General features: G+C 50.8%; 1 protein-coding gene across 6 annotated transcripts in view; it reads left to right on the forward strand.

The window, feature by feature from the left end:
• CADM1 (cell adhesion molecule 1) overlaps positions 1-20,453 on the forward strand; it is a 132,670-nt gene that overhangs the window by 70,874 nt on the left and 41,343 nt on the right. For all 6 annotated transcript variants that reach the window (XM_066203311.1, XM_066203312.1, XM_066203314.1 and 3 more), the window contains exons 2-3: positions 19,218-19,364; positions 20,246-20,398. In XM_066203311.1, the coding sequence (XP_066059408.1) occupies positions 19,218-19,364; positions 20,246-20,398 (300 nt within the window). The remainder of the gene's footprint in view (positions 1-19,217; positions 19,365-20,245; positions 20,399-20,453) is intronic.

Consider the following 20,453-nt stretch of genomic DNA (forward strand, 5'->3'; position numbering starts at 1 on the left):
AGCTGAGTATTGTAGTCAGCCCTTTCCAACCTGAGCCTGGACCCCACGGTGCTGGCCGCTCACCGTCAGCGTGCCGATACCTGCCAGCATTCAGGTAGCATCAGATCCCTCTATAAAATGGAGATTTCAAGCAGCTTGCAGGAGGCTGTGCATGTAAACCTAAGCCAGAAATAGCTGCTCTGACAAAGACTGACAGGTACGTGCCATTCTCTTCATCTGGCACATGCTGTCGGCGGTGCCGCTATGGGAGCTGGCAGCAGCCTTGCAGTGGTGGGTGGCAAACAAAGGCTGCTCTCAGAAATATTTTCCACACAAAGTTAGGATTAAAAGCAGAGAGCCGATATAAAATACCAGTGATAACGATATGGATGAAGGGAGTTGCTGGCAACGCACAACTAAACTGAAATCTGTAAAATGAGGCTTTTCCTTTTGTACTGAGTTTTCCAGCATTGCTTTTGTACAGGGTGCATTGCCTGTGATCTCTTCTGCCTCCTGCAATTGATAGAGCAACTGGGATCAATAATTCATGGACGTATGGAACAGCATTAGCTCTGGAGACGAGGCTGCTCAATGGCTTGGGGAGGATGCTGATGTTGCTGGCCAGCCTCAGCCCGGCGTGGTCGTTACGTGCTCCCCTCTGCCCGCAGCCCTTGACTCATCTTTGACTCACCTCCAGAGGACTGGGGGTGGAGAGAACCGCAGTCATCTGCCAGATCCCCTTCAAGAGCTCCCACAACTCGATGCAAATGTATCTGTTCCCCTCCCACAGCTCCTTACGCGCTGCCTTGGGCTGTAACCGCGTCGCTCATCAGCACTCCAATGGTGTTGGTCCTGATGGCTCAGCAGAACCCACTCACCGCCCTCCTCCGCCAGCAGAGCCGAGGGAGGGCTGCTACTACCTTCCCATTCCTGGTGATGGGAGGAATACGGGGTATTTTTACAGAATCTGCTCGTTGGCACAATCTGGGTGCACCAGGATGGTCTTTCCCTTCACTCTGCCTTACACGCGTGCGAGGTGAACAGCTGCAGCTTCACTTCTGGTGCTCTCCTGCTGTCCAGCCTGGCATGCGCTGACAGGACAAAGCTTTCCCGGAGATGGTGGAGGTGATCTCACACCTCGGGAGCCTTGGTCATCTCCAGGCTGGAGGATGGTTTCTTGGACAGCGTGAGCCCCTTCTCAAGCTGATCTGTCAGGCAGGAGGAGCTGTCAGGCTGGCTGGAGATGCAGGAACATTTCTGGCCAAAATGAAGCTGGGCAGCGGTGGGTGTGGGTGGAATCCCATGCTGACATTTCAGATACCTTCAGCATCAGAATGCTGAGATAATTGAAATCAGGGATAATTGCAGAGCAGCTGTGGTAAATGTCGTGGGTTCTGCTCCTGTGAGAGTTGAAGCTGTGCAGGCAAGTGGGCAAAGAGCACACAAGCAATGAAGGTTCTTATGAGTAAGTACGGGAGTTGAAGATCAACCTCTCCTCCCATTGCCAACATCTATTGCTGCCAAAATGTAGCGACTGTGTTAAATACGTGGCTTTTCAAGCAAATCCTGTTAAACCTCTTTGTGGGTGTGTACTGTGTTGTAGGAGGTGATGACTCTGTTCCTTTGCCTCCTTGGGTGGGAGCCCAGGTCAGCACCCCCAGCTCTAAAGTGGCTCTTTGGGGTGCTTCTGGTTTGGGTTTGGCAGTCTGCAGTAGTTAAAAACAGACAAGGATTGAAGAAAGGCATGTTGTGATCTCCCCTGAGGGCTCCACAAGCCCTCCAGGTTGTGCTTGGCTCCACTTCCATATGTCTTCCAACTTGACTCCAGTTTTGATCTGGTTTTTTTTGCAACTGTTGAGAAATGGAGAGGACAGGTCATGTTCTTATTGTCAAGTTTCCTTGCTTTGTATTGTCTTCATACATACCAGGTACCATTAAAAATTCCCATTAAGAGGCCAATATCACGCTGATAGTGTTGGCAGAGTTGGGGATTGGAGTGGCATCCAGCACTCCTGTGGTGACAGAACCCATTTTTCAGTGAAGTTTTGTTTTTCTCTATTTGCCCATTGAGTGGGCTCCAGACCCTCAGCAGGACCAAAACCAAACAGCTGTGGCAGCTTTAGGGGACTGCTGGAAAAGCCTGTTAGGAGGTACAAAGGCTGTGTTTAATTTATGGAAAAGAAGGGAGGGCAACGCATGAGAGTCAGAAATTGGCTGTTCTCTTTGTAAGTGAAAGGTCACGTTACCGAGCACGGCAGGGTGGATTTGTGAAAAACGAGCTCCTGTTTGCGAGGAATTAGAATGAGTAGCTGATTTTTTATTTTTTTCCCCACTTGTGACCTTTAAAGATGCTGCTCGTAGATTGATAAGCAGGCTGATGCTTTTAGCAACCCGATCCTCCATTTCCCTCTCGCAGAAGGACAATCTGTCAAACGCCATGGGTGTCACTCGCAGAAAACCTTCCTCTCTGTAAACCCCTGGGGGATGTGGCGGCAGGACCCGAGCTGACAAACAAGGAAAGTTCAGCGTTGTCTTCAATGAGTAACGACCTGCATTTCCTGTGGTCTGGAGCCTCTGGCTAAGGACATTCCCTACCTCAATTCTACTTTCTCCTTTTCCCCTGTCCTTGGCAGGGTTGCAGTGCTCCTGCCTGGTGGGACAGGGGGAGTGGTTCGGGAAAGTTGGCTTTGCCCCCTGCGCCAGGTGAGCTGCTTTCCCTCCTCTGCTGCTGAGGAGGTGCATTTTGGGGCTGGGGAGTGATGGTTTGGAGAGCCCCGTGTGATTGCAGGTAGCACATGGTCCCTGTGACACATCGGCACGTCTGACATGGGTTGTGTTTGGTGACAGAAATAATGGCAGCACAAGATGGGCTGAACTCAGAAAAATCCTTTTCTTAGTGGTGGACAGCAGTTGTGTGTGTCCAGGTGTGCCAAAGCATCCTGGGCGTGCAGAGGAAGCTCCTGGTGCTGCACAGAGGTCCGGCTTTCTGAGCTTGGCAGTCTCTCTGAGAGGCTTCACTGTGTTGATTTTCTGTTCCTAGAGTGCTGCTGGCACCGAAGTGCTGCGGCTGCAGACACCCCGGGTAGTGCAGCTCCTGTGGCAGCACTCTCCTGGGTGAATGACACAGTCAGTCTGGTGCTGTCCTGGCAGGAGCAGGATTCTTACCAGGTGACAATTTGCTGCAGAGAAATCAGTGTTTTTCTGGTGATACTGCCTCCCGTTGCCCTTGGTCATCCCTTCCAGTTCAGGCAGAAACTGGAGCATGTGGCTTTGGTCCAAACCCTGCTCTAAATGCTCCAAGCCACGTGAGAGCTGTTAACGTGGATAATTCCACCGTGTCATTTGGTTGCCCGTTACCGGGGAGGGATGTGTTCGTGCACAAGTAATTCTCTTGCCACAGTTGTGAGGCTGTTTCTGACCTGCTTCTCTGTTCCAAGAAGATTGTTGTCACTTTGCCTCTGTGATGCTGAAGAGCTCACACATAAGGTGTTTTTCCTAGCTGTAATGTGTTGGTCTCCTGTGAGGAACAGCCGACAGGCTGCCCCATGACTCTGACCATCCACACTGCCCAAATTGCCCCAAGTTTGGCACATCTGGCCACTCTGGGCAGGCAGCGGGGTGTTTCTTGACCCTGCCCTGTTTTAAGATGCTCTGACTGCTCATTCCCTGTGGGCGGAAGGTGCCTTCGTGGTCTCACTTGGGCAAAACTTAAGTGCAGGTGCTGAATTCCGCTCTGGGTCCTGTGTAGAGCACGAAAGGTAAAAGGTGAAAGCTGTTTCCCTGTGAGGAGAGCCGGCCCAGGGCAGTCCCTGGTCCACACTGTCCCTTTGTGAGTGCCGCCCTTACATAAGCGCGATGCTGCAGCAGCACGATGGAAATCTCGTCAGGCCGGCCAAGTTCCCTGGTTCGGAGCCAGACATCTGGGATTGGGGTTTTCATGGCATTCTTCAGTAGCATGAGGAGCCTCATAAAGCAGCTTCTCTGGGGTATTGTGCCGAGAGCCGCATTCCCAAGCAATTACAGCCGGGGCTGCAGCAGTAATGAGCCCTCGCTTTGGGAAGGGACAGGAAGACAAAAGGGAAACGTTCAATGGAAGCTGCGAAGCCTTTGAACGTGAATAGCTGTGGGCTTGTTAATTGGGATCACCATTGGGAACATTCCCTGCTCCCTCTGGCTCTGGCAGTGTGACCGGGCTCCGGCCGGGGGAGCGGGGTGGCAGCGAGGGAAGAGGGCTGAGAAGCTGCGGCTCTTTGGGGTTTCACCATTACTGATTCCTGGCGCTGGGGACAAGGCGCAACTGAGCCTTTTTTGGACCAGAGAAGTGCTGCAAGTGGTGTTCTCAGCTGAGCGAGTCTCAGCTTAGCAAAACGCTTGCCTGCTGCTTCGGAAGGTTCTGCTTCCTCGGCCAGCAGCACCATCCTCAGTAGCTGTGGGGTGGCAGGGGATGGAGGAGCTGCTCTGACTGAGCTTGTTCCCAAAGGTGCCCACCCCAGCGGGTCTTTAGGGAGCAGCAGTGGGACAGTGGGTGCAGGCTGGTGCTGGTGACAGGCACCATGTCATGCAGGCAGGTGACCGTCCTCGTGGCCGAGCTCCTGTTTATTTACAAACCTGGGATTTGTATTGGAGTGTTTCAAAGCTTCCTTATGTTGAATATTTCCTCTAGAGCTTGGTAGGTTCCAAATGAGAAGGGAAGTTTGAGTAAGAACCGCTTTGGCTTCTGCAGTGAGTTATTGCTGAGGCTGCCCGGAGTCAGGCTGTTCGTGTCTGTGTGGGTAACTATCAGAGAACATTTTGTTGGTGTTTGTTTAAGAGACAAACAAAAACCCTCTGAGCCTGAGTGAAACAGTTGTCCCTTGGATTTTGAGTAAGACGACAGGTGCAGTGTGGACTGTGACTCAGTCTGAGGCACGGCACCAGTACAGTGCTGTAATAACATTGCGTGTCCTCGTGTCTCCACAAGGCTCTGCCAGTTTGGGATAAACAATTGCAAACTTGAAAATTCCCTCCAGAAAACTGTTGGTGCAAGGTCCAGGGAACCAGTGCTCCCCATCCTGCAAGCCAGCACTCCCGAACGTTCTGGTTGGCAGTGCAAGGACAGATTCCTGGGCTCACTGGTGCCAGGGGCAACTGCACGTGGTTCCACTCTGTTGTGCGGTTTTCAGTCAAGAGTGACAAGTTTAATTCCTTGTATTGCATTTCGGATGGAAGGGAAGAGTACGGCAGATGAATTTCCTTCTTTTCTGATTCCCTCCCCCCGTTTGATTGCGCTATTGTTTCTTTGGGCACATTAAAATAGAATTTGACTGGAGTCGTTATCCGCTGTCCCCGCGCTGCCGTGTGTAATCCGCTTGCAGAGCCCTCCGCTTTGTGCAGCGGCGTTTGCTAATGAGCAGAATGTAATTCGTTTTTTTGGGAAATTACATGAAACTGCATACCCATAAAACCTTCAGATTCAAGATGGCTTGTTTTGTTCCCTTAAGTAGCCCAAGCTCCACAGCCGTTCATCACCCTGCGCGGCTGCCGCGGGGTATCCACAGGGAGGATTCAGCCCCAGTTGGAGCAGAGCCTGTTGTGCTCCATGATCCGTTCCCTTGCACACTGCTTAAGATCCCTGTGCTCAGGGTATGAGAGCAGGATGAGCTGCTCCCAAATTAAGTACAGGCAGTAGGAAGAGGAAATTTTGCTGGTTGAAGTCACCTGCCTCATTGTGGGTGTTGAGCATATGGTGTCTGTGTCAAAGCATTTTTCCACAAAACTTGAGTGTTTCATGTCATCAGCTGAGCTTAATACATTCCATTCACAGGGTGGTTATCCCAGGGTAGTGATTCCAAGGCGCAGCCTGAGGAGGTGAGCTGAGGGAGGAGTGCTGCTCGCAGGGAGGGTGCTGGGGCTCGGGCCTGGGTGAGGTGTTGGTGTAACTCCAGAGGCAGAACCCCGTGACTGCCTGACTCCAGTGGCTGATGACACCCCTGCCTCAGAGTAGCTGCCTGCCTGCAAACCTTTCAGTAACACAGAGCCCTGGCAGGTTTAGCAAAAAAAAGAAAAAATTAAAAAAAAAATCCCTTCACTACAGGATCTGCCCAAGTGGCTCCTCAGCAAAAACCCTTTCAAAGTTTATAAACCACTTTTAAAAGCCAGACTGTCATTTCAGTGCCTTGCTAGAAAAATACCCATGAGGAATTGTCCTTCATTTGTAGCTCCAAAACGTGGTGTGTCATCCAGTTTGGTGAGAGCAGCATTTACTGGAAGGTTGTAGTTGCTGGGGCTTAAGGAAGGGTATTCTGGATGGACCGTGCTCTGAGTTAGAGCAGGTTTTATAAAGTGGTTTTAAATGCAAGTGATTAAGGGGAGGATTTTTCTTGCTCTCAGGTGCAAATTCAGCTCCTGATTAAAAGTCAACTGCTGAAATCTGAAATTTTCACAACAGCACTGCTGGGTTATTTATTGTGGAGCATTTCCATTGAAAATGAGCCGTGTTTTAAATATCCTACCCTTGATGTGCTGAGTGCGAGGGGGCCAGGCTTACAGTTCGCGAAAACTTGGCAAAAACAAGCAGATCTCTTCAAACTGTTGGGGTTTGAGAAGAGAACTGTGAAGAATGTGTCTAATTGAAACTGTTCTTTCAAGAAATGCTAAGCAAATGTCTGGTAGATTTTCAGCTGCTGTTGGCAACATCTGTAAAAGGTCTCGTGTCTCCTGTGACATGGCAGCAGGAGGGTTGGAGCCTGCCTGGCTTTGATGGTTGGAGTGTGTTTTTATTTGAAATACACTCCCTGTGTGTGCAGTAGAAAGAAGGGAGGTTGTGTGTGTGTGTGATGGGCTGCTCCGCCCGCTTCCACCTGCGGCAGCGCTCAGTGCCAGCTTCGTGCTGGGTGACTGAGCACCTTGGCCTGGGGAGTCACCCGCCCTGCGCTGCCCAGCTGCTCCCTGGTGGGCACGACAGAGCAGGCTTGTCCAAAACTGCAGCAAAAAAGTGCAGGTGTTCCAGATTTTCCCGGGGGTATTGCCCAGGTTTGTGCCCAGGAGGGCAGGGTTGAAAAAGCCGGAGTTGGGATGTGAGCAGTGATCCCCCCCAGCCCCACATCCCTCCCGTGTGCCCACACTGGGCTCCTCAGAATGTTCCAGAGAGCTGCTGTGGGGGGCACTGAGGGGTGGTGGCAGCTTGGCACGGGGAGGAACTTTGTCACTGATCACTGCAGTCCATCTAATCCTGGCTAAAAGCGGAAAAGCCACCGTGGGGCCAGGCGTGGTGAGAGCCTGCAGGGTTTGAGGTGGTTTGTAATCCTGGGCACATCGAGGAGGAGAGGCTTTATTTAATTCTAATAATGGCAGAGATAATGTTGGCTTTGTGATAGTCCCGGGCACAGCTGTTCTGCAATATCCACGGCGGCGCATGCTGTGAATGGCTAGCAAGGTATCGAGCCCCCAGGATGTTTTCCTTGCTTTTCAGTGCCTGGATGGATTGCATTGGTTTATTGGAAGAGCGCTGACTTTGTGCTTGCAGTAATTAATTCCCTTTTCCGGGCTGGGGGAAGGTTGGCTATAATTTCCTGCATTCTTTTATCATAAGGCCAAAGGAGAAGCTCAGAATAGCGAGCAGAGAGGAACACTGCATACATGCATTTTAAATTTAGTTTCAAGCAGTTAAGAAGACGGATTTTTGGTGGAGTGGCCTCTCTGTATTTGCAGTTTTCAAACAAGGTGACCTGGAGGATCGGTGCTGGATGTAGTGTCCATTTCCGAAATCCCTGGCTGTACTGCTCCTTCCACCTGTAAATCCACACTCCCTTCTCCTTCAGGGCGCTGCAGTGGGCTGGAGATCAGGAGTTTGTTTTCCTGCTGGTAGTTCTGACACTGCCTGTGGACAGGAGTGTTGTTGAGGGGAAGTGCAGGTGTGTGCTGACCAAAATTCATTTGCATCTGAGCCTGGAAAGGTGGCAGAGGAGCAGCACACGGTGTGTCCTCCTGCTGTCCCCCCTGCCTGGCCTGATCTTAGCTTAAGGACATCCCGGTGCAGGCTGCCAGCAGGGGCTTCCCACAGGCATGAGAGAGCATAAGAGGTGGAAAATACTTGCTTGAGAGCAAGAAGGGGGGAAAAAAATCGGGGAAGAATGAGTTTCTTGTGTATTTCCACTGGTTTTGGGGGGTTTTCTATAAGATGGCCAGCACTGCACAGCTCACATGTCTGGTGTCACCTTTGCTTTGTAGCCACGGCTGTTCGCAGCACATGGTCTACAGGCACGCAGCGAGGGCAAGCTCACAAGCCAAAGGGCTGGGGTGGGAATTTTCCGAGTTGTGGCCAGCCCCGGACGGTGACTGGTGCGCGGCGTCCGGAGGGAGCTGCGGACGGCTCCCCGTGGATGCTGCCGGTGGTCCCTGGGTGCAGCAGCGCCCAGCCCCGTGCCGGGGCGGCCCCGGGGGTCCCGGGGGGTCCCGGGGGGTCCCGGGGGGTCCGGCCGTGCGGCGGGGCCGTGCCCGGGGCAGTGCCGGCCGCTCGGGGCGCCGCCGGGTACCCGCAGCCCTTCCCCGCTCCCCGGAGCTCCCGTTGCCTTGCCAACACGGTGCGAGCAGGAGATGTCGGAGCAGAGAGCGGCTGCGGCACAGCCGAGATGCCGGGGGCTCGGGGCGGCGGGGAGAGCAGGAGGAGGAAGAGAAGGGAGGAGGAGAGAGCCTCACCGCCCGAAAAAACCACCCCTCTGCAACACGGCGGGGAGGGAGAATTAATAACACTTGCAGAGGCATTCAGCGTTCACTCCTTGCTGCTTCTGAGATTGTACAACAGCATAATTTTTTAATGATGGGTAATGATGAAGCATCAATTTCGAATCTGTTTTTCCGACTGGTGCCTGGAGCTGCGGCGTCAGGCTCGGCGCAGGCACAGGGAACAGGGTGCCCAGATCCCTGTGGATGGAGCCGGTGCCTGCTGGTGTTTGCCGTGTGGGGATCAAGGAGGAGCAGTAAATTGAAAATTGCTCCTAAATGGGCTCAGTTTGACTGTTTTAATGCTTCTCCGGAGAACACAGGAAATGTTGAGATTTTAAAATAGAAGCGGCACGGCGGTGCCTGGTGGTGTTTGTCTTTCTTTACAGTTCACATCCCTTTGGTGGCGGCTCAGAGGCGCCTCACCTGAAAGCAGGAATGAAATCCCATTTATCTCGGCCTTCCAACCTGCAGAAGACCGAGGTACAGGGCTGTGGGGACAGGTGTGAGTCTGCTGGGCAGCCCAGTGCCCCGCGGTGCTGTGACAGGGACGCTGTCCCCAGGGAGGAGCACTGGCACCGTCCTGCCCCCACCATAAATCCCCTTGGGCTTTGGTGATTCCCTGGGCTCCGTTCTACCGGAGATTATCCCACCCCTGCCTTTGGGGCTCTCCAGGACACCCTTCCCAAACATTGGTGCACGATGGCTGCACTCCACCCATCCTGCCACATATGGGAACGTGGCAGAAAATGAACATTTCAGCCCAAAAGATAAAAATATGTAATGGGAAGGCTTTTCTTGCCGCAGCTCTCCCTCGGAGCAGACGCTTCAAAGGCAGCAGCGAATGGAAGTCACTCTCTGGAGCTGTCTCGTTCTTTCTCGAGGCAGTGTTTTGATAAATGTTGATGAGTTTCACTGTAAAACTAAATGACATTTATAGCACGATGTATGCTTTACCCATCGCTTAATTATACCTAATGGTGTTGGATGGAAAAGGCATTTACCATTTTACTTTTGTTTAAAATGACAATCTAAACCTCAAAGCCTGTGGGGTTTTGTAGAACGATGACGATTTAATTAAGAACTAAATACAATCTAATTTTAAAAGGCAATTGCAACTTTAAGAAATAAGTGATAAAATTTACAAAGAGCTTGCTGAGAGAGGAGTGCTGTGCTCGGTGTGTCTGCTGTGGGATGGGGCGGGTGTCTGAGGGGGTTTGGGTGCAGATTTGAGGAAGGTGGGATGAGGACCATATCCAGAGTTGTTTTCTCTCTCTTCATTGCTGTATTTTTTTGGTCATACTCTTTCCAGTCCTATTGCTGCACCTGCAGAGGCAGTGAGAGGGATTGGGCTAATGCGGTTTATAGACCCAAGGGTTTATTTTCGTGTGCACAACACGGTTTCTCTTCCCTTCCTCCCAGCTCTGCCTTTGTCCTGGCAGCCAGCAAAGAGAACAGAGCCTCTATTGAAAACAAGGCGTGAGGAATGAGTGTGGATCAGGCAAGCTGCATCTTTAAAAATAAACACTGGAGCAGAGCTTTGTGCCTTCCACTCAGCTGGCAAAGCACTGACAGCAGGCAGGAATGTGTTCAGGAGCATCTGCCCTTTCTCTTCTTTTCATGGGTTTAGTCAAAACAAATCCCATAGATGAAGGGAAAAAAAAAATACCAAAATGCATTTTATTTCCCCAAGCCTGGACAAGCCACCCGGCGGAGGCTGAGGGGGGACGTGCAGGATCTGCTATGAGAAGATTAATGTTTAAAGATATTAGCACTGGTCCTATACTAACATTCATAAATCCGACGGGTGGCAGATTGAGGGCTGATTCCACGTTTTTTCTTCCTCCTCTGTAAAATAATAAATATGGTAAAATAGCTCTCAGAGCTGCCTTTATCATGGGGATGAATCAGGACAGTTGGTGTTGCAAGAGACTTAAAACTTACAAATATGTTGCCCTTTAGGTGAGCATTCATCATTATGTCTGATCTAGGATCTAGACTAAAGGCTTCTCTTACACCTTTTTATCCTTCCTGGGAAGTAGAAATTGTAAGGAGTCCTCACCTTGATTGTAATGTTGCTGCTGAGATTCTTTCACCTGTTTTGGGGGGAGCGTCTGTCGCTGGTGGGGGTCTGTTGTTCTTTGAGGAAAGATCTTGCCTGCCGTCTCTAAAAAAATTGAAATGGGGGACAGCCTTGAAAAAAAAAACAGAAAGGGAAGGAAAAGACCCCTAAAGGCAGTGCCCTTCTTGGTGGCTTGGAGTCCCTACAGGTGGTGGGTGGGCAGGGAGATGACTGTGGGCACAGCAGGGATGCAAAATCCTGGACTGAGGCATCCTCATCTGCGCTCCTGCCCAGGGAGATGGAGAGTGGACAGGTAACACCTGTGAGCAGAGCCACTCCAAAGGCTGGGAATTCATGGAAAGCGAGATCAGCCTTCCTCCCCTGGTGGCAAACCGGGAATTAACTTCAGAAGGTGAAAGAAACTCGCCCTAATCTTTGGAGGAGGGCTCATCCTCGGGTGTTCAGTGTTCGATGGGCTGGTAGCAAACGGGTCACTCCCATGTGCAAGCTCTTGGTCATTGCAGCTGGTAAATGTTTCACCTTCTGCTTTTACACCACAGTTTTGGGATAACAGCTGGGCAGGTGTTTTGTCAAAGGCTCACAGAATTGCTCCTGTTATGACATGGCAAGGACAGTGCTGCGATTTAAGGCTGGCCGCATGCTGAGCCAAGGGGGGAACAGGCCAGGATGCCCCAAAAAACCTCGGTATTCTCGTGCATTCTTTGTTGGTCCTTTGCTTTGAGGACATTTTCTACCGGTTTGCACATTTGTTATTGATTTTGTCATTTATTTCTTGCTTATTTTAGTGGTAAGCTAAAGATTTCAGACTTAAATATGCATGCAGTTGAAAGGAGGTCCTTTTTATAGGGAAGAGACCAGGCTGATGTTGATCAGAATTCATTGTGGGTGCTTTATGGAAATACAGATTTCTTGGGTTTAAAAGAGATTATTAAGCCGCACGTTGTGACAGATGCTACTGACAGTAAAAAATAAAAAGGATGTGAAAAAGTCTGCAAGAAATGGGTTACAGGTATGGATATAAGACATATCTGCTCATTAGAGTAAAATGAAACCCATCATCTGACTTGAAACAGGATTCCTTGTTACTGGGAACCCTGTCGCTCTGACTAATGGGAATTGGTGTTCTGGGGTGCAACCGGGGCAGGCGCCGTCGGATCCAGGAATTCAGTGTGGACCAGGGCAGACTTTAGTAGCAGTGGCGTCATCCCGGAGGGCTTGGAGGGGACAGCGAGTGTCTGGGGCTCTGAGGGGCTGGAATGTGGGGTCCGTGGAAGGGCTCCCTGCTGCAGGACAAAGCCGAGGATGTTCCCCCGTTGTGTCCCTGTCCATCCGCAGTCCCCGACTGACACCCCCGGAGCTGGGATCTGTGCTGAGGGGAAGGTGGGCACAGAGCAGATGGGGAGCTCCCTGCACAGATCCACGTGCCAGCTCGGGGTGTGAGCAGTGCCGTGCTCGGTGCGAGGCAGGTGGCAGCTGCTGGCCACCGCAGGGCAAAAACAGAGGTGACAACGATGGTGACAAACCTGCAAACATGTAAATTCTCTCCTCCTGTGCTCAGGTTTTGGCAGGGGCTGCTGCAGCTTTACCCCTGTGGCAGAGACCGAAAGGAGTGTGAGGCAGGAGGTGTTGTTCTGGTCAGGGAAATGCACAGAACATGCTCTTTGGTTGTGAAAACTGAGTATTTGATCTGTGCTTCCTCCTCTTACCTGCAGTGACCTGCTCCTCATCAGGGTTTAGCTCCCCATGGAGCAAGTCAAGGCAGGGAAAGGAAATTCCACCTGTGTGTGAAACTGGGGTTTAATCAAGGTCTCCTTCCTTGGATCTGAGCTGTGGGTGTCCTTGGTAGTGATGTAGCTGGAAGATAAATGCAGATAAGGAATTCTGTATTAGGGCTCCATTAATAATAAACGTGTGTTGATGCTAACTGAGCGTTATTTAAACACACTGAATGGAGGCAGCAGCCTGCTGGGACTGTCTGGTGTTGTCAAGCCTTCTCCCTTGCCGATGCTGCTTCCAAGCGGTGCTGGGGCATGGCAGTGGTGGATTTTGGGTGGTGTCCTTGGCGGGTGTTGGCTGCCAGTGACGGGGAACACGAGGGAAGGGCACCTGGCTCTGTTTCTGCTGAGGGGCCGCTCACAGCTTTGCCCTTTCCTGCCCTTTGTCTTCCTCGCTTCTGTCCCTCAGTGTCCCCTGAGAGCCCCCTGAGAGTCCTCAGCAGCCTTCCCTTCTCAGACCCTCCCACAGAAGATTTTCTGTCTCCCTGGTGCAGCCGCTCACGCCAGTGTCCTTGGGGGACGCTTGGATAAACCTCTGACCTTACGGGAGAAGGACAGTCTTTAGTAAGTGACCTTTTACTGCCTAGGCAATGGACCATCAACTGCTGGAGCCAAAGCCAGAGACCAGCTGCTTCTGTTTCTTAGAAACATATGAGAAATGTGGAACAAAAGCCTGAGCTGTGCAGAGCAGCCGCCCTGTGCTGCCATTGCGAATTCTCCCTCGCCGGGCTGCCGAGCCCGCTGTGGTCAGTGACAGAGCAGATGGATATTGATCCTCGGTGTCCGCCAGCAGTAACCTTTGAAGGGACAGGCGACGTATGGCCAGGGAGTTTGATCTATCAATATCTGGGTAATAGAAAGACAAGGGTGACATCTAATCCCAGCACAGGTGACACATCATAAATCTGCGCAGACGGGGCGATTGGCGGCAACAGGAGGGTGAGGGGAGGGCGAAGGAGCTGCTTCAGTCTGAAACACGCTTTGGCTGCAGCTGCAGAGGCCTTCATGGCAGGAAAAAAAAAATTTTTGTCCCTAAAATCCAAAGAAATATTTTAATTGGGGCATAGCACAGGATTTTTGTTCTTGTACCATTTTGGTTTCAGCCGGTGGAAAGAATTCCCTGATGCCATTGCATCGCATAGATATTCACTATGTTTAAAGTCAGTGCAGCCTCCAGTGTAATTTCGGAGCTATTGTCATCTTTTATTCTTACTCTTTAAGCCAGAAAAGCCATAAAGGTGGCAGTGGCATTTTTTTCCTCCACAAATTTAATATCAGTGCTCAACTCGCTTGAATTTGCCGTATATTTCTCTGAAGTGGCTGTTTCATAGTGTAAACTTGCTCCTCACAATAAGTAATTTTTAGCACCATCTTGCACGTTCTCTCCGAGTGTGGAGGGTAATTCAGGGGAAGTGTGACTGCGAGCGGGGAGAGGAGCGGGCGCTGCGGAAAGGTGCCGAGAGTGCTCGCTCGCGAAAATCTGTGCTGAGAAGGAGGGGAAGGAGGTCCCTGGGACTGCTGGGGCTGAGCACAGCCTGTGACAGGGATGAGATCCTGGCGGCAGGAGCAGCTCTGTCCCTGCAGACAGCGCCAGGGAGACTCAAGGAAATCAACGTTTTGAGAGCAGTTTCTGTGAATGCTAATTCCTCCCACCGCTCCTTTTTTTTCCTCTTCTCAATGGGAACTGGGGTTTTTGAGCATCACCAGGGGATCCCAAACCTGGCACAGCAAAGCTGTCTGTTGGCAGTGCCCTTCCTCAGAGCAGTTCTCTTAAACTTGGCTGCAGCATAAAGAAAGGATAACATGCATTAAATCTGAAAGTAAAAATCCAAGTACCAGGTGAGCGTTACCGTATCAATTTGCTGTGGTGTCTGCCTCAGAGGGAGACATGGAGCTGCCGTACCCCATTCCCATCATCACTGAGCAAGATTTGCTTGTTCGGCTCAGCTGCACCTTGCTGGAAAGTTCCTGTTCCTCTTGGTGCTCGGCCAGGAATTTTCATGGGCAAGACTCCCCAGTGCTGAATTGCAGCTGATAGACCTGCAGAGAACTAACTCAAAAGGGAGATCTTTCTAGAATTCTATTTGTTTGCCACCATCACTTTTTTTGAAGAGCTCTTTGCCTGGGAATTGGAGTTGCTGAGTCTGTTACTGGCCATGGAGAAGATGCTGAAGAGGGAATAAGAGCTACTTGAATGCAGGAAAATCTCAGAGAGGCTTGACTCAGGGTCACAAAGCTGGTAATTACATCTAAATAGAAGAGAAAGTTGCTGTTGAAAAAGGTTAGTTGAGAATCTTGGTGGAAAACAACATTTTCCTTTGGGGTGAGGGCCACACTGACAGAAGAATTGCTCGGAGGTGCCACATCTGGCTCCAGGCTCCGTGGCCTCAGAGGGTTTCCCTTAGGAACTGTGCACGAGTGGAAGGAGCAGCAGCTGCCTCTTCTCCTGCCCTCCCTGCACCCCAGCCTCTCTCAGGAACCTTTCTGTGAGTGGGTGAGAACGCCTCTGTCGTGGTGTGCTTTGAGCACCCGTGGAGGAATCCCGGCTGGCTTTGGTGGGGCTGTACGAGCGTTGCATTCTGACCCGTCCTGTTCCCTCCCCTGCAGCTCTGCCCTGCTGCAGGGGCACACGTGTGTCCATGTGCTTCGTGGGCAGCCTGGTCTCCAGCTGTTGCCCGTGAAAAGATGCCATGAAATTAACTCCATCGGCAGCAATTCCCTTTCCATGCCAGCGCAATCAGTGTGGATTGTCTGTTCTCTTCCAAAGTTCAAGTGTGACAACTGCAGCTTTTTAAAACAGTCTCTCAAGACTTGGAGCCTGGATGCACAGTTCCAATGACTTCTCCCAGCACTGCCTTGGCAGTTCTTCTCTCCCTCCTAGAAGCAGCTCTGCAGAGTAGTTAAATGGCCTCTGGGTTCCCTCCTTTTTCCTGTATCCGATCCATGACCAAGAGTCTCTGGTTCTGGTTCTCTTCCTGAAAAGTCAATTGTTATATTTGTGTTAAAGGGAAGAGATGAAGCTCTCAGTGATGGGTAAGAAAGCAGAGGAGCTGCTCAGCTCGGGGAAGAGAAGGAACACAAAAGAGACAAAGCTTCTGGGGAGGTGGATGCTCAGTGTTTATAAACCCACTTGTCTCTGCTCTAACCACCACGTTCCTTTTAGGTACTTGAAACTGATAGATCAATGTTGACATTCAAATTGTGTTAATTCTGGGGATGGAGCATTGTGTCGCTTTTTTCCTTGGGCACAGGGACAGTTTGTGTATCTGTGTGAGTTGTTTCTTCTAACTCAATCTATTAAGAGGAATTTTGTTTAGGTTTATGGGCTTACATAGTTCAGGTGTAATGAAAACCCCTCTTCCCTGGAAAGCATTTGTGTCGGGATCCTGCAGACTGAGCCAGCAGTGCAGCAGCTCACGCTGGGGCTCCTGTAGTTAGAAATTCCATAGGAATTGAAAAACCATGCTCCCCAGCACGTATTTTTAATCTTTCCTGTTCTCTCCCTGACACTTCCCTCTAGCCTGGTGTCCTACAAGCGGAGAAAGAATTGATTTTAAATGTGACCGCTGCATATGAGCCAAGGTCCCTGGGCTGTGTCCAGCTGGGGGGAACTTGTTTGAAACACAATTTACTCGTCTCTGTCTGTCTGCAGCCCTAAGAGGAGAGACTGCAGTGGTCTAAGGCAGGAAGACAAGTGCAAAAATTAATTGTGTAGGTTGCAGCCAAAGCGTCCCTCAAGCACTGTGTCCCCCCCTCACCCCCTCTTCCAGTAAGTATAAAACAAGGTGTCATTTTTCACCTTGCGAAGGGAGATTCAGTAAATGAGGCTGGAGAATTGCTTTGGGTAATGAAGGAAGCACAGATTGGATTTTCCCTCCTCCTGGCACTGCAGACACCCATTTTGCTGTTTCCTGTGCTTGTTAACACCGGTGCATGTGTTACACAGGAGCTCACCCAGAGACCCCTCCCAGAAAGTGGCTTCCTTGCTGTTCCTGTTCCACTCCCTCTGGAGCAATCCTTTGTACTCCAGGTCCAGATTTTCAAGGCTCCAGGTCCAGTCCTGGAGTCCGTCTGTCCTGGTGTCTGTCCAGCACGTCCCACACTGGGATGAGGATTTGTCCCTCGTGTTGGAGTCCCAACAGAAGCTTTGGTCTGATACGTGGACACGGTGCTGTCACAGTCCCTTCACGTGTAATAGATGAAAATCCGTCCCACATTGTTCTGTCGGGGGCTCTCCGTTGGATCTGCTTGTGCTGTGCCCCTCCAAAGCGTTGCCAGGGATTTAATGTTGGCTCTCAACAGCAATTTTCCTTTGCTTCTCTTAGCTCCTGAGAGTCCTTGTTGAGTCCATAAATTTCCTCTCCCCTCCCCAGCCTGTCCTTTTCTGTTCCAAAATGTTGTCATCCTCTGTGTGTACTTTAACGCTCCTCAAAATACGTACACACTGAGAGCAAATATTTATGGAGAAACTTACCGAGGTGTCGAGGACGGGGATGGGTCTGAAGAGTTCCTGCTTTGTGTTGCAGTTTTATTTAATTTAGAGCTTGTAATTGCTGCTGCTGGTGGAGAGAGCTGTCCTGTGAGCAGATAGGAGTAGATGCCCCAGAATGTGGAGGGGGGCTCGCCTTGGCTGGGCAGAGGCACGTTGGGGTCAGCGGAGCAGACGGCGGCCGGTCAGACGCCCTTTGATGAAGAACAAAGAGGCAAAGCCCAGGAGGCTGCGGCCGCTGAGAGCCGTGGAGGGGCTCAGCGTGTCCTTACGTGCTCCCTGCCCGTCATTAACCCGGATAAAAGCCTCGTGCAGAGGGATCTGGTGCCAGCCCAGGCCGAGGTGCTGGACTCTGCAGCCATCCATCGGCAGGTTTAATGCAGCAGCACCGCCGCGTGAAAAGCTTCAGTGGCTTGAACTTCAAATAATTTATTTCTAAATTACTTCTACTGTAATTCTTATTAATTCAAATAGTCTTCTAAGCTGATGTAAAATTCAGTAAACGCAAGGAACAGTTTAATGAATTGAAAATAGGATTGAGTCTTTTAAAGTAAATGTAAAAAAAATATGCTGGCAATAATTGCTTAGATGGAAATCGAATCTTAATAGCTTTGTTAATGATTTGTAGGGAATATTGCGTTTATGAGAACATATCAAGCTGATCCTTGTGCAAGAACCTTGTTTTGAATGGGTTTGATAAAATTATTCCCCAGATGCAGTTAGTAATGTTTAATATTTTTGCTTGAACCACTTTTGGGATGTTTGATTTCACTGATGCCGGGGCCTGGCTGTGGCTGTGCAGGGCTGCTCTGGCACCTCCACAGCAGCACGTGGCACAGGCAGGGCAGGGCTCTGCTATGACAGCCTTTGGGTCTGCACAGTGGTTTGGGATTTGAGAACAGAATCATTTAGGTTGGAAAAGCCCTCTAAGATTATCAAGTCCAGCTATTAACGTGTGTCCCCAAGGTTCAAGAACACCACATTGAGGGTGCTGACAGCATGGTGGGGTGGCTGAATGCTCATCTTCTGCTCAGAGGGCTTTGAGCAGGACCAGCTTCATCCTGATCCACGGAGTGTGGAGCAGGAGCCAGGCTGATGCCAGGGACAGGCTCTTTGCCCCTCTTGAGCAGGGCTGGGGGTCTGTGCTCCAATGCAGGTGTTACTGTTTGATAGTAAATCTTCTTGTTGCTCCTCAAAGTTCATCAATCTGGGGAATCTATCTAAAATTTATACTGAGAGGGCAGAAAAATGTGCCCAGACTTCAGCTCGCTGCCCATCAGGCGTGGAGAGGAGTCTGATGGTTTATCAATCTTTCTCTTTCCAAACAATGCACCTTTTTGTCAAACATTTGTTTCCAAGGGATGTCAAATAATAAAGGCTAGTTGGAAAGAAAGAAAAATGAAGAAGATGCAGGGTGAGAGAAAAACTGGGGTTTAAATATGATTCCCAGATTTCCTGTGTGCAAGCTTTGTCCTTTTCCTGCATTTTTGTGTTTCTCGTGTCAGAAGAACACAAAGGCAGCTGTAGAGCAGCAGAGGATTCTCTGACCACCCAGCCCGTGGCCAAGTGCCCAGGTATCCTGGCTTCGTTTGGAACATTGCCAATCAAAGTCTCAATGTTTCTCCCCCACTGATTCCCAGGAGTTATGGAAAAATTGAAATGCAGGGCACAGTTCCCACTGCCATCCCCTGCGTCCATTGGTGTTGCAGTCGAATGTCTCAGCGTGAGGGTGATGCTGTGCTTGGATTCATTAGGAGGAGAGTTTTCGGGGTGATGACCTGTAAATGATTACAAGGCTCCCACGGCATAATTGCATGGGATCCTTTTTTCCCCCTGCCTCTGGACTTTAATAGCAGCTACTGATTACACAGAGTGAGTAACGCCTGGTTCCCTGAAGTCTGTCTGCTCCAAAGCATAAGTGTTCTTACAGAGAGTTGTTCTTTCAAGGTAATTTGACGTGTCTGTTGGGAGAGGAAGGGAATTTGGGGTGTTTCTCTGTGGGGCAGTAGTCCTCCTTTATTCCCATCACAGAGCTCCTTCTCACTGCTCCTCTGGCAGCTGGTGGGGGACCCAGAGTCAGTGGCTCGCTGGCTGGTGTTCCTCCCTTGGTGGCAGTGGAACTTTTCATTCCCACGTGAAACCCACCGGTGCCCTTTCTGACCCTGAGTCCTGCCTTTGCTCTGTCCTGCAGGCGATGGTCAGAACCTGGTGACGGAGGATGTGACGGTGGTGGAGGGGGACGTGGCCACCATCAGCTGCCGCGTCAAGAACAGCGACGACTCGGTGATCCAGCTGCTGAACCCCAACAGGCAGACCATCTACTTCAGAGATTTCAGACGTGAGTTTGTGGTTCCTCCCGTGACTCCTCCTGGGCCTCCCTTGCGCTCAGGCCACAGCATTTGCGGAGATCTCCCCTGTTTGTGCAATGCTGGGCATTTACAGTTCAGCTGGTCCTGTGGAGCTGGGTGAGATAGACAATCATAATCTTCTCCTTAATGGAAGACTTCACAGTCCCCTCTAAAAGTCAGAGCATCTTACTTTGCAATGGGAATTGATTGTTGTAATTCAGGGTGAATTGCAATTGAGTGCCAAATATTTAGCTGACACAAACAAATTGAACAGGGCGACATCAAGACAGCGCAGTGTTCTCAGGGGTAATCTCTTCAGACCGAAAACTGGAAATTTCAGGACAATCTCTGCTGCTTTATACCCAAACTGAAATTTCTCATCACCCGCACGTCTGATGGATACATCTGTCCTGTGGTGACAGTGCCATGGTGGCTGCAGTGGGACACTTTAAATGGTCTGTGTCGGTGTCACTGTGGGGACGCAGCTGTACTCCTTGCCCAGGAAACAACAGGACAGGGAACAAACTTTAAATTCCACTGTTCCCAATTCCTTCCTCATTCCGGCTGTCCAGGAATGCATACAGTCAGTGATGGGGCTGTGTAGACACCATAAGCATTTTACCTACACATCCCTAAGCCACGTGGTAATGAAACCACGTCCAAAGATTTGGAACTGCGCCTGGTGATTATTTAAAATGATCTGAGAAACAAAAGATTTTATAGGTCCAGCTTCAAGGTAGGAAGCAGGATGGAAGCCCAGGGGTGCTCACCTCGATGTGCTGCTGTCTGTAGGATCTTTGGGGTTGTGGTGTGGCGGGAAGGGGACGTTGCCTCTCTCCATGCAGTCACCCGGGCTGTGCTTGCCCCACAGCGCTGAAGGACAGCAGGTTCCAGCTGGTGAACTTTTCCAACAGCGAGCTGCGAGTGTCCCTGACGAACGTGTCCATCTCTGATGAAGGGAGGTACTTCTGCCAGCTCTACACCGACCCCCCCCAGGAGATCTACACCACCATCACGGTGCTCGGTACGTGGGGCGGTGCCCACGGGGATCCCTGCAGTCCCTGGGCGCATGGGGCAGT

This window comes from Chamaea fasciata, unplaced genomic scaffold, assembly GCF_029207755.1.
Source record: "Chamaea fasciata isolate MVZ Bird 193981 ecotype frontalis unplaced genomic scaffold, bChaFas1.0.hap1 SCAF_24, whole genome shotgun sequence".
Taxonomy (NCBI): Eukaryota; Metazoa; Chordata; class Aves; order Passeriformes; family Sylviidae; genus Chamaea; species Chamaea fasciata.